General features: G+C 40.9%; 1 protein-coding gene across 45 annotated transcripts in view; it reads left to right on the top strand.

Annotated features, from left to right (window-relative positions):
• The window catches only part of clasp2 (cytoplasmic linker associated protein 2), a 58,079-nt gene that overhangs the window by 6,266 nt on the left and 38,403 nt on the right, over nucleotides 1-13,410 (top strand). For 43 of the 45 annotated variants that reach the window (XM_081612697.1, XM_081612705.1, XM_081612701.1 and 40 more), the window contains exons 2-7: nucleotides 249-327; nucleotides 4,217-4,320; nucleotides 4,856-4,947; nucleotides 5,820-5,895; nucleotides 7,964-8,061; nucleotides 11,613-11,683. In XM_081612697.1, coding sequence (XP_081468823.1) covers nucleotides 249-327; nucleotides 4,217-4,320; nucleotides 4,856-4,947; nucleotides 5,820-5,895; nucleotides 7,964-8,061; nucleotides 11,613-11,683 — 520 coding nt within the window. Of the gene's footprint in view, nucleotides 1-248; nucleotides 328-4,216; nucleotides 4,321-4,855; nucleotides 4,948-5,819; nucleotides 5,896-7,963; nucleotides 8,062-10,471; nucleotides 11,119-11,162; nucleotides 11,186-11,612; nucleotides 11,684-13,410 lie in introns of those variants that run through there. The other 2 variants (XM_081612726.1, XM_081612724.1) reach the window with 2 other exon arrangements.

Raw genomic sequence — 13,410 nt, 5'->3', positions numbered from 1 at the left:
ATCTGTCCAAATCCATTGCTAGCTTTTGATCTATGGTCAGTATGTTTAGAAACTCAAGCAGGTTTCATTTTTTCTGTAATATGTTATCTGACGGAGCAAATTTAAATTCATTCAGTGTGAACGATTAAATTTCAGTTTTAGTTTCTGTGGGTTTACATGAATCTGTTCGGTTGGTTTGATGTGGGGAACATGAAGGTGAAACGACCAATTATAACCATTGTCCTTCTTTCTCTCTGTGCTTTTTGCAGGTGGCTTTGTTAGGGATAGACATCTGTGGGGCATTCGTGGACCGCATGGGAGAGCGCTTCAAAGGACACCTAGGCACAGGTAAGATTTCTCTTACTTTTAAAAAAAAATTTATAAATTGCGTTTTCTTCTCGAACCCAAAGGTTAGCTCGGATCCGCTGGGCAGGCTTTTTTTTCGTTTAGCACCCAAAACAAGTGAAAACAAGTTTAGTGGCAGCTTCGTTGCACATGTACCAACAAACCAGTTTGAACCCATTTTTTTTAAGCCAACACAAACTTCTTATTCAGATTTTTGTAAAAGTGATTATAATGATCTCTTTCTTTTCTCTCTTCCCGTGGATAAAACTCTTTATCCACTGGCATAAAGAGTTAGTCGCGCATAAATTTGCCTTCTTGTTTTCATACCAAGGTCTTGTTTGTATTAACGGACAAAAGCAAACCTGTGCGCTCAGTTTTGTGTTTTCTTGGCTTATGAGTGTTGCAGTTTGTTAAATAGTCACTGTCCTTTCAGCATCTGTGTGTGTGTGTTTTCGTTTCGTCTCTCGCTTCCACTTTTTAGCTTCCTGGCTCGGCCCCTTTTTCTATTCCTCATCCTTTATACTTCTCTGTACTTGGGCCGCGCTGTAGGTCACCCTGTTACACCCCATAACCGCGCCTTGTGTTAATGACCTTAGTGGCTCAATCCTATATCAGATTGCACACTCATTGGGAGTGTGTGTGTGTGTGTGTGTGTGTGTGTGTGTGTGTGTGTGTGTGTGTGTGTGTGTGTGTGTGTGTGTGTGTGTGTGTGTGTGTGTGTGTCACTGCAAAGCCAGACTTCATCTTGTCACCAGCAAACATGCTGAACCCTGCAGTGCCACTCCAGGATTACCGGCCTCATCAGCACACTGTGCAGTTCACCACCAGACATATTTTCAATCCAGTCGTGGTCAAGGACGCTGCTGAACTAAGCTGCTGTTATTATGAAACTGTGCGCTTCAGACTGGTTCGAAAATCATTTTTTTAATTTCTTTTATTTTTGTAAAGCTGACTGTGGAATATCCCCTCCTCAATGTGACTTCATCTTTCCCCTGCAACGCTCCCTTTCTTCAGCCGCCCACCAGCACACGAGGAGGAGGAAGATGAGATCATTCAGACTGAGTGATTGTATTGATTTACAGGGCTGACATATTGCACGGCGCTGCTGAATTTACAGCGTGTGTGCATGCGTGCACTCTGACAAAGTGCTGCGCGCCATCCGGCCAAGTTATCCTAAGTGGGAGCCGAGGTGAAACACGCAGACCTGGTTTTGTGTGCTGCACTCTGATTTAATCAGAGTGTGTGCAGATTGACGGGCGAGCCGGGCTGTGATTGGCTCCTGTCGCTTTTCATTGAGATTGTGCTGTTGAAGGGACATTTGTGTACGTTTTCATTTTTACTCCATATGTGTGTGACGAGTGACATGTCCAACAATCCCCCCCCTCATCATGTTTTCTGTTTGAGGGTATTGTCCTTGTTCCCGAGGCAACCAGCTGTTGTGGTAGCATAACTACCACACTGAGTTAAAGGACAGATTACATCACTCCCTCTGCTGATGTCTCATTCAGGGAATGTGGGTAGGAGTGTGTGTGTGTGTGTATGTGGGTGTGTGGGGCTGTGTGCGTGTGTGTGTGTGTACATGAGCCACTCTGTCTATTGACATTGTATCTAATTGAATGAATGTTAGAGGTCATTATTGGGTCGCACCAAACCAGATAAAGTAGCAAAACAACAGTTTTATGAAGTTTTTATTCTATTTTTATCTGATGTAAATTTAGAACATTCTATGTTTTTATTATAGGTCGTTAAAAAAATGTACTAGATTTGTTTCAGATGTCAAAACTGGAACTATATTTTTACTATAAACAGCAGTTAAAACAGTGTAGCATAAATATGCACTGATTCCACTTTCACGGCCAATTTCCAATCTCAGTTTTGACTTGCTGATACCAGTTTGAAGCAGTTTTCACTTTCTTTTTAGAATCTTTGATAAAGAGACTGACAAGCATATTTGTTTTGTTTTACCTTTTTTTCTGAAAGCGGTTTGTTATTAATTAAGTAAAATGCAAAGTGATTGCAGCATCAGGTCTAAAATCATTTGAAATTCTTAACGCAGCTTTTAGCATCTCGTATTAGCGGTTAGCACAGCTATGATAACAGTGTAGCTCAGATTCTCTCTGCCTTTCATTTAATATCTGTGCTCTTACCTTAACTCTGTGATTTCAAAACCTAGCATATCAAATTAAATCTCATCCTTTCGCTTCTTTCTGGAATTTTTACTCCTCGTTTAAGTTGCAGCCTCAGTAAACAGCAGGCTTGTCTTTTTAAATAGTTTTACGCCATTTGGGTTTCACGTGACTTCATCCGTAAGCACCTCACTGATGATGGAAATAAGTGACTTTCAGTAAACACAGAAGAGTGTTGCTGTTAATGGCTGACATTCTAAGGTACAATCTCTATCAGTATGCCCCGTTACTGTTTGTTTGCATGGAATGGAGAGAAATAAGACATCAGCTTCGATTATTTATTGTATGGTGTCTGGATTATTTACGCCATACCATAAATAATCCAGACGTGCAGCTAGAACCCGCTGTAGCTGCATGTCTGACATAATTACTCAGATCCGAGCTTTGACCTCTGAGACAAACTGAACACAGTGTTAAGTAAGGGTGTGTTTGCTTAACCAGGAAAAGGACAGATATTGTCTGATTCTGGTCACATTTGAATGCTTTAGAAATATAAAGATACTTTATTTTAGGGGAGCACAGATTTATCGGCCAGTCAATTTATTGGTGCCGATTTCCTTCATTTTGGGAGATCGGAGATCGGCGATCGGCCGATGCGAAGCCAATCTTATCCACCGATCTTATCTAGCTTGACAAAGGTCTAAGAATCAACCACTGTCCTCTTTTGTTCTCTGGTGAGAACAAAAGATACAAAACTTGGTATGCAAGTTATGTGCAGACATAACTTGCACATAAGTTAAGTGCAAGTTAACTTATGTGCAAGTTATGTCTGCATAACTTGCAGACATAACTTGGTCTGCAAGTTATGTGCAGACATAACTTGCAGACCAAGTTGTGTCTGCACATTTATAAATAACAATAGTGACCCCGCTGTTGACAAATAAACAACTTTCTTGCTACATTGAGCAACATTTCAGACAACAAAAAAAAATCGGAATCGGCAGGTTAAGGTTTTTTAAAGACTGCTAATCGGCCGGGAAATTGCAATCGTTGCACCGCTACTTCATTTAAATATTTATCATCATATAACAACTACTGTAGAACTGTAACGAAGGCAGCATTATGTGGGTTTATGTCCAGGTTTGAAGCATCAAGAGTGAAAGTTTATTTCATTTTTTAGCCCTTAGTGCTGATGCAGATTGGGGGTGTGGAGGAAGACATTGTTGAGGATTATTAGATTTTGTAAATCGTTTCTTTGACTCTCCAATATGCTGCTTCAGATGATATTTAAAATTTGAAATTCTTAATGCGGTCCAATTTTTTTTTTCCAGCTGTGCATTTACAGACTCTCTCTTTCTGTTCTTCATTATCTCACTGGATATAGAGCTTGCTGACATGTGAGCATTTGATGACCTTGGTGTTATTTTAGTCACGGCCCATTACTCCTTTCTTTTCTTTCTTTCTCCACGACCTTTCAAAGCCTCATGATTGTGTTGTTAAATGTTCTATAAGTTATTGAGTCTTTTAGTCTGATAAATCCCACATACTTTACTAAATGTAAGCTTTTATCTTTGTTTATTATTGTCTTTTGAAATCATTCCACTTGGGGGCAGCCTTTATTACCTCCAATGTGCAAACACTGTTGAATTCAGCATCATTTGTGGTTTGATTTTCTTGCATTTAATCTTGAGCAGATTTGTTCCCATCTTGTCTCTCATCATTATTCCATCCCTCATGTCTTTTTTTTCCCTCCTCTCTGTTTGTAGTCTTGCCAGCTCTGGTGGACCGGCTGGGTGACGGGAAGGATCAGGTCAGGGAGAACAGCCAAGCTCTCATCCTTCGCCTCATGGAGCAGACCACGTCACCCATGGTGAGACACATGCTGACATGAGCAGATAAATCCTGCATGCATCTTCAAATTAAAGGTGTAGCTATTTATAATGCCATCTTGGAGGAAACTTTGTATAAACTACAATAACAAATGTTTTAAAAAAACAAGAAAAATTCCAGTTAAGAACTTCTTACGCATATTTTTTTTGTTAACTTTAAAGACATCTGGCAACAAGCAATTCGTGTTAAGTGTTGTATTTTTCTGTATTTTACAAAAGTAGATGCTTAAGCTTCATACAGAGGCATCACATCCATGCTTTTTACTCTCAGTGCTAGAATCTGTTTGTTTTGGCTCCCTCTTCTGGGTAATAAAAAAATTACAGCTGCTACATCCTCATTGCCTTTTATGTTGACACACAAACATTTCTTGCAAATGCAAATACCATCCCTGTGCTTCGCGCGCTGCTTAGCGAAGTTTATAACCTGGACGTTTTTCTTCTTGTTCCTCTTGACATCCTTTCTCCCTCTCTTCCTCGCGCTCTCATCCTCCTCCACGTTTTTTTTTCCTTATCAAGAATGTGTGGGAAAGGCTGACTCTCGGCTTTAAACACAAAAACTTCCGCAGCCGAGAAGGAATCTGCCTCTGTCTCAGCGCCACACTCGGCACGTGAGTAACTTCTTCTTTTTCAGCCCAAGGTCAGGATGACATTTAAATAGAGTTTTAAATCAGTTTACCTTCTGTATCCTCAACATGTTCCTAACATATAGAATGACTTTATGTTCTGAAAAGTCTGAGAAATTGGCTATACTTTCTCCAGAAGGGGCAACCAGTGCCGTTTCTGCAACCTTTCTTGACCCACTTTGTTCAAGAAACACAGAAGTTCCCTGTGTCCAGGATTAATCCTCTTAACTGTTTCCGCCTCCATAGAGGCGACGCAAACCCCACGGATCCTCGGTTACATGGCCTTACAGCTCAGACACGAACGCTTGTTTTTTATGAATTGGTTTGATCTCACTTCCTCCCGTAATTCTAAGAAGTTTTGTTCTCCTGTCGGGTGCCGAGAATTGCAGGGACGTTTTAGCCTCGGTAAGCCGGGGCTCAGCAGGGTCAACAATGTCATCGCACAAAACGTGTTTACAGGAATAATAATAAATATACCGTTGTTTGTCGCAGCGTGTTGGACAGTGGGGGTCCCTGCTTTAGGTATGCACAGCTAACAAACTAATCTGAAATTTTCTGCTGATTTTAGAATTTTTTTTACTAATAGCAGGTGGCATTTCTGTGTTGAAGTCTTCAGCTGCCGCCTGATGATAATGCAGAAGATGTTAGGCATTCCTGCTTTGAAACTGAGTGGAACAATAAGACAAATGATCGCTTACAGAGCTTTTGGTCTTAGCATTTTTTTTATTATTTATTTAGTTTTCCACTTAAATTTTTAAAAGAACAAAGCGTACTAAGGGCTCTTTATCGTAAAGCCGAGTCAGCTTACTCCTGTTTCTGTATTTACTTTGTCTTCTTCTTTTGTCCGCCTCTCTCAGGTACGGAGCCCAGCCTCTCAGCCTCAGCAAATTAGTCCCACATCTCTGCTCTCTGACTGGAGATCAGAACCCACAGGTGAGATGAGCAGCATCGTTTAGTTTGAATTATGCTCTGGCTTGTGTTTCCTTAATTTATGTGGGCAAAAACACGTTGAGACAGGAACAGGCTAGGGTGTAAATACCTAAATCACTTAGATTAGTTGTTAAACAGTCATGTGTCCTTTAAAATCACTTTAATTCATAATGACTTTAAAGTAAATAATTTTAGATTAGATTATCTTGGATTCTATTCCAGGTTCAGTCAGATAAAGATTTAGATTTTATTTATTTATTTTTTTAACTTTTAGTCACCCCATGCGAGTTGCTGCTCAACAATTCAAATGTTCAAATGTATTAAAATCCAATGTCTAAATTAATGTGCAGTGCCTGGCTTTTGTGAAAGAAATATCTCTCTCTCATTGTGTATCAGCTAAATTGTAACAAAGAAAACAAATTTTATTACATGTTTGCATCGGCTCATGTAGAATATTAACAAAAAAAAAAGTCTGCATAATGTATCTAAAATGAGTGTTAAACAGCAAAAAAAAGCTTTACAAAAATAACATCAAATGAAAATATTTTCCTTCGTTAGTCGACTAGTGTAAGTGTTCAACGTGCTGAGCTTGTTGTTTTGGCAGCAGATTCCATTTGCACAGTTTTTGTCCATCGCAATCTCATTGTTGGCAGCCATAAACAGATTTATGTGGCAAGAATCATTGATGTGACTCAGAAGAAAGAGAGTTTGCCAGCTGTAATCTGAAATCAGTCGCAGTTCCAGAAACTACAAGAATCCTTAGTGCACAGTTAGCTTTTTTTTTTTTTAACGTTAGTGCCAAAGCATAGTGATAAAAATGACCAGCAATCTGTTCTGCCGAGAGCTGCTGTAGCTTGGGTTACATGTGAAGTATATGCAAAATACTCAGTCTACTGAAAGTTTAGATGAGGGTGAACGTGAACGTGACGCATGTTAAGTGGAAATGCTTCAGCACTTAGCAATTAGCTTTCCCAAAGGAGCGTAGGAGTAACTATAGTCGTAGGCGGCCAGGTCATTGGCTGAATGCCGTTATTCCAGAAATATGTTTGATCATTTTAAAACACTGTTTTTTTCATTTTTATTAATTTCTAGTAAGTAAATACTAAAGTGTGGGACTGTACAAGATTAAGAAGTGGGGTTATAAAGTGAAACACCATCCAGTCGGCCGAACTCTTAATGGCATGCAGAGTGTGTGATTCGTTAAGATCGCAAACAAAACCGCACAAATATCACTTTCATACAGTCCATTGTGATATTGTTAATGTGCACCCTGATGTTGCAATAATGGTGTATCGTGCATCCCTTACTCAGAAGTCTGGTGGTAAAAACTGTACTTTCTGTGTCCATCTTTCTCTTTACTAACTATAGCAGACATCAGAGGATTCACAAGAATGCTAATGTCACTAACCAAACAGAGAGTTTAGCATCATTTGTTACATTTGATGTTTCCAACACTTTATTTTCTTGAAAATGTGTCGTTTTTGTTGCATCACTCTGCAGCTGCGCTTGAATTATCAGCTCAGACATCTTGAGACGGCGCTCTGATTATCACTGTTATTACTGAGAGGATGAGCTTAGCTGTGCGCCCTCACCTCCCACTGAGCTTCATTGCGCTAACATCTAGTTGTTAAACACCCACAGCAGCTCAGAGCGAGGGTTTGAGAGTAAATGTGCAGGGGGGGGGGGGGGGGGGTAGAGGGGATTGTAAAGCTGAGCTCTGCTTCTTCTGCTGAATGATTGTGCCCAATCATTAGCTACCCACATTTCACCTCGACCAATCAACAGCCTCGACAAGCCGTCTCTGTCTCAGCTACAGCAAATTCCTTCAGCAGAAACCCAGCTACCCAATCACAACACTTTTCAGCTTAATTAGCAAATCGGGTGTCTCCTGGAGGGAGGTGCAGTAGGGATTGGATTTTAATGAGTGCTTACAGCATTTTGTGTAATATTTATTAGGTCAAGAAGTGAATATAAGTGTTACAAACTGCATGACTAATTGCCTTAGATACTAGGAGAACTCCCAGCTTGTGTGTGTGTGTGTTATTAACGTGGTGACGTCTGCCTTCTGTAGGTCCGAGAGGCTTCTATAACAACACTAGTGGATGTTTATCGTCACGTCGGAGAGAAAGTCAGAGCAGACCTGGGAAAGAGAGGACTTCCAGCTGCTCGGTGAGGTTTTCTTTTTTTTTTTCGCTCTCATTTCTTGTTCTGAACTCACTGATGGGAGGTTTTCAGGTTTGTGTGTATGTGTGTGTGTGTGTGTGTGTGTGTGTGTGTGTGTGTGTGTGTGTGTGTGTGTGTGTGTGTGTGTGTGTGTGTGTGTGTGTGTGTGTGTGTGTGTGTGTGTGTGTGTGTGTGTGTGTGTGAGAATGTGTTTCGGCGATGGGTCTGTGGGGTCCCAGAGCTTTGGCACTCGGTCTGTCCCAGGCCACACCATGTACCACTCTGTCCTGCACCGCACACAGAAGCACTTTCATTCGGAGCACAATGCCGTTTGACTGAGTGGAGCGAGCGGGAGGGGGCAGCCGGGGCACAAAGGGGCTGGGAAGAGAGAAACGGAGTTGGGTGAAAATTACAGCGTTCAATCATCTGAACAAAAGGTTTTGAAAGGGTTTTTGATTTTTATTTTTGAAACTTTAATAGCGGGCAGCGTCGATTCCGTCTTTCTCCCATGTGGGAGAGATCTGAGCAGCAGTCAGCCCTGTGTGCTGACTCCTCAGCATGAGTCGTGTGTCTGTGAATGCTTGGCTGCGACCATGTGTCATGTGTTGTGCATATTAAGCCAGTCTGTCTCCTGTGTAAACACGCGGTCTGTGTATGTAAGGTTTATCAGCGATGGCGTGTTTGTTTGTGTTTGGTCTAATGTAGGAATCAGACGTTTGCAATGATTTATTCAGTTAGAGGATCCTCTTTTCTTATACATGTTTAAATTTTTTTGTGATTATTAAAATACAGAGGAAGGCCATGCTGTAACAATAAGCACATTAATTCAATACTACTGATTTAGAGACATTGGCAATCTACTGCCATCACACAAAGGTTTTACACCTTAAAATTAATTTAGGGAAGTTTGAGCATATTTGCATTTCTTCTTTCGGTCCCAGGAATAAATCTGACACAATTCTGTGTGTCTGACGATGTGTGTGTTAGTGTATGGTTGCTGGCTGGCTGGAATGCATGACTGGATCACATTTCATCTCTGCACAGCTAGCATACTATGCTATATCGTCTTCCAATCTTAGCTTGTTTACTTCTGCTCTGTAAAAACGGTTATAATTCAGTCGTCACGTTTCGTACTCTCTCAAGTTCAATTTTTGTCTTTTTGAATGTCAACTTTAAAACAACTTTGGCAAGTCTGTCCACATAAAATATAACTCGCTTGAGTAAAGAAGCAGAACATTTTCAATAAGATAAAAGAGCGGCTGGAGTAATACTATGAATCTTACAAAATTGTCTTTTATTTTTGCATAATAAATTAACGAGTGGCTGTGTGACTCTTGTTTTATGTTGGTAACTAACTGACATTGGATACCGGTTGACTAATATTCTAAAATAAAACAAAATGATTTTCAAATCATCTTTAGCATCATATATTAGAGGTGAGCATGACTAACATTACCAAAAAGGCAGTATTCTGTATGTGAATACTGTAGAGAATGTACACCTTACCTTAACTTTGACACTGCTGTTCTCTGCCTTATGATCCCGCGTGGGTCCTTAGATCACCTAGCTAGCTGCTTTTAGTTGACAACTAGACGTAAACTTAAAGGAGATCAGGATTTTTCCGCTTGCGGCTCCCAAACTTTGGATCAAGTTGCTTAGACAGGTATCTTCACTTTGTGTTTTTTTAGGTCTCTTTCTAAAAGCACATCTTTTCTCCACAGCCTTTGAAACATCGAAGATGTCCGTTTTATGCTTACTTATCTTATTTTTGTGCAACACTTTGGAGAAACTTGGGTTTCATATGTGCTTTATGAATAAATTGGACTCGCCGAAAGTCTGCAGAAAGACCTAGTGCCACATAATTGGATGTCTTTAATCAGCAGGTCAGCTGGCCGGCAACAGTAATCGTGTTTAACCTGACTCCTTTCAACATACCACTCTTATATTATCTTGACTTTGTTTGGGTTTGTTGACTGTCTCAAATATGGATCAGCAATGACTACCTTTCTGGCAGTCATTGCTGAAAGGCAATGACTTTTATTACCTTTCAGCGAAGGAGCCTGTATCTGAACGAAAACAGCTGTTGAAATCTGATTGAGGTCAAACTGTTTCATGCAGACGGCAAGTCGGATGCGACCCAAACTTGTTAAACGGAGATATGATTAGGAGCAGGTGAAGTACTAGTTCATAAATCCCTGATTTTCTTGTAGAACTGGAACCAAACAGCCGTAACTCGACTCTGAACAGCATGGGATTACCATTAGCCCGTAATTAGGCTGAATACGGGTGGAGTTCAGTGTTCAGCCTTAATGTACACATTTTCCCCTTGGAGAGGAAACGTACAGCGAGGGAAAAGTGGAGAGATGTTGCATTGGGGGGGAGGAGCAGCGTTGTTCTGTCTCCTGTCGGCCATGTAGCCCCTCCCCCCTCAGATGATAACGAGTGTATCTGAGTTTGGGAGGGAGGTTATATAAAGGGTAACTGAATCTCTTTTGCTGCCCGTCACACAGACTGACCCACATGACTCTTTCTCTCTCTGTCACGCAGACGGATTTTTAAAGTGTTTGAGATTCGGATCTTAAGACGTTTCTCGGTGTGTGTCCACGCAGCTGTAGGTGGGGCTTTGTCGCATGTCTGTGGCATGCTCCGGTCTCTCGCCGTTTGGCTCTCCCTCCCTTTCTCTTTCGCCCTCCCCACTCCCTCTTTTCGTCTCCTTGCCTCCCTCCCTCTCTCGGAGCCACTGCACCATGTTGGATACAAAGAGCCGAGGGGAGCGAAGGACCAGAGCGTGTCACTAGCATGTGGGGGGGTAACGCAACGTCGCACGGCAACCTATTAACCAGTCCTCCGGAGAGAGATTCGAAGACAAATGACTGCTGAAGACGAAAGGCAAGGATATATTTAACCAAACAGACGAGCGAGATGCTTCTGAAAGGAAGAGAACCGCTTGAAAACGCCGCGCGGCCAAGGAGCCAGATGCACGGCTAATTATTGTCGTCGGGAGCTGCTTTGCAATCTGGTGGCCGCCGATCTGCAACTAGACGCCAAACGGCAGAAAGACAGGTAGAGGGCTGGGCGATGACTTTAATGAATTTATATTTAGATTTGTGGAAATGACACAGTAATGGATGTAAGTGAACATGCTTCATTTTCTGTGTTTTCTCATTGCAAGTCACTTCCATTTTTTGTGAGTTCGCATATTTTATCTGTATCTTGTAAAGCATGGGCGAGGTTTCTCTTGTCCAGTTCTGATTGTGTGTCTGGATCTGAGCAGCATGTTTTTTTTTTGGGACTCTGATCATGCTTGAGTTGTGGCGCCCAGAATGAGACACACCCACATATTGAAAGATGGATGAGCGGGAGCTCCACATGTTGCGAGCTGATGGTACTCTCACTTCTGATCTGTGGCACCTTTGTTTGTTTCTAGGTCAACGATGACCGTCTGACTGGTCATTTCGTATATATTACTCACCGATGCTCTTCAGCGATTAGTTTTTTTTTCATGCGACTTCGTTTTGTTTTAACCTTCTTTTTGTCTCCTTTTTTTTTTTTCCCAGGCTACAGACGATATTTGCTCGTTTTGATGACGCCTTAAATTCTGGCAACATGGCTCTGAGCCCAAGTCACGGTCAGTACCTTTTCTCATTCCTTCTGCCATTATTATATTGAATAGCAGCCAAGTCATGTGATTATTTTTGAAGTTGGTTTTACTCTTGTCAAGTAGCAGGTGAGCTTATAAAATAAGAAATACAAGAAGCACGTTGCGTGTGCCTGTGTTGGATGCAGGGATTCTTGTGTGTGTCTAAATGAGCAGATGCTCTTGTGGTTGTGTCTGTTTGTTGCTATGAGCTCTTGTAAGAGGACATAACAGGATTAATGGTTTAGTGTGTTTGTGTGAGTGTTTTCTGACCGAGCCAGACCTGAACTGAGGTCGGCTTTTGCCGCTGTGACGGTTTTTGCTCTAAAGCAAAGCTTTACTCTAGAGAAATGTCGGACCATGCGGACACATACGTAACTTTATTACTTTATTATTGAGTGATTCATTTGATCTGGACTTGAACTTTATTGTAATGTAGATCTTTTATTGTGAGGTGATAAAACTGATAGTGTTTGGAAAGCTAGAATAAAAAAAATCTGCTACACATCTGTCTCAGTAGTTTAGTTTACAGCAAGATAAACTTCTGCATTGCTTGGATTTCTGCTGGAGATGAACCTGTTGGATTTTGATCACAAATGTTGCAAAGCTCTTACCTGCCAACCCCTCTTTCAGACTATTTCAATTCCTCTTTAACAGCTATAAGTTACAATTTTTCTGAGATTGTTTGACAACCCAAAAGTTACAAACTTGCTTTTCTCTGCTTCACTATAAATCTTCAGGCTCTGTTTAAAATAAACAAAGGTGCCCAACTTGGTATTTATGGAAATAAAGCTCTGAATTGCTGCTTTGTGTTCATCCATTTAGTGTAGGAGTCATTACTGATCTTTAAGAACTAGAGGGGATGTCTCACTGTGTGTGTGGGAGAGCAGTCACTGTTACACAGCTCCGCCATTAAAGTGTTTAATATTTTTTGGATAAGTATAGTTTTTAAGCCTTACTACAGTCCCTGTGTGTTTTCCTTAACTCAACCCTGAGATTACCAAAACACTAATAACATTTGGTAAGGTTGTACTTTCATGAGTGACAAGGTTTCCCCCAGAAAACTTGCTAAGCCCGGTGGTTGGGCACTAAGGCAGTCATTCATCCAGCGGCCCATTGTGTTTTAGAGTTAATAAATGTTTAAAGTTGACGGGACATTTGAAAATATCACTTAATAATTACGTGTTGTTAAAAGATTGGAAGATTAATTCCTGAAAACCAACTATAAAGTCTTCAAAAATGCAAACATTTTAAAATAAACTTAAATAAATAAGCAATGCTAAGCCTGGTGGGGTCACAAGTAAAGCCTGGTGGCCCGCCAGGCTTATAATACACTGGGAGAAACCGTGCTTAAAAAAAAGGATAGAATGGGACACATTTTTCTAATACGATCAGCTTCCTGTTATCTGCTGACATGGAGAGCTGACACACCGCTAAAGAACAACATATTTTTCTTTCTAGAAGTTTTTATCTCCCTTCATTTTTAAATTGCTCACTGATATTAAAAATTGCCAGTAACTATTATATATGTTGCCTAGTGTTTTAAGCGTGATCTGCTAGCCATCAAACTGTTGATGCATCTGGCAGATATGGGTTTAAAGTAGTCTTCATTTTACCAATATGTTTCTGATGTAAAGTAGTTTGATCGTTCTTTTAGTGTCTTTATTCTGACAGAGAATCTGGGGAGGGAGTTAAAGATGAGGGTGATGGCCAGGAGG

Source organism: Poecilia reticulata, chromosome 11 (genome assembly GCF_904066995.2).
Source record: "Poecilia reticulata chromosome 11, P_reticulata-male-v2, whole genome shotgun sequence".
Lineage (NCBI taxonomy): Eukaryota > Metazoa > Chordata > Actinopteri > Cyprinodontiformes > Poeciliidae > Poecilia > Poecilia reticulata.
Note: the sequence above shows the minus strand (reverse complement) of the source record. Positions and strands in the feature narration are given on the sequence as shown.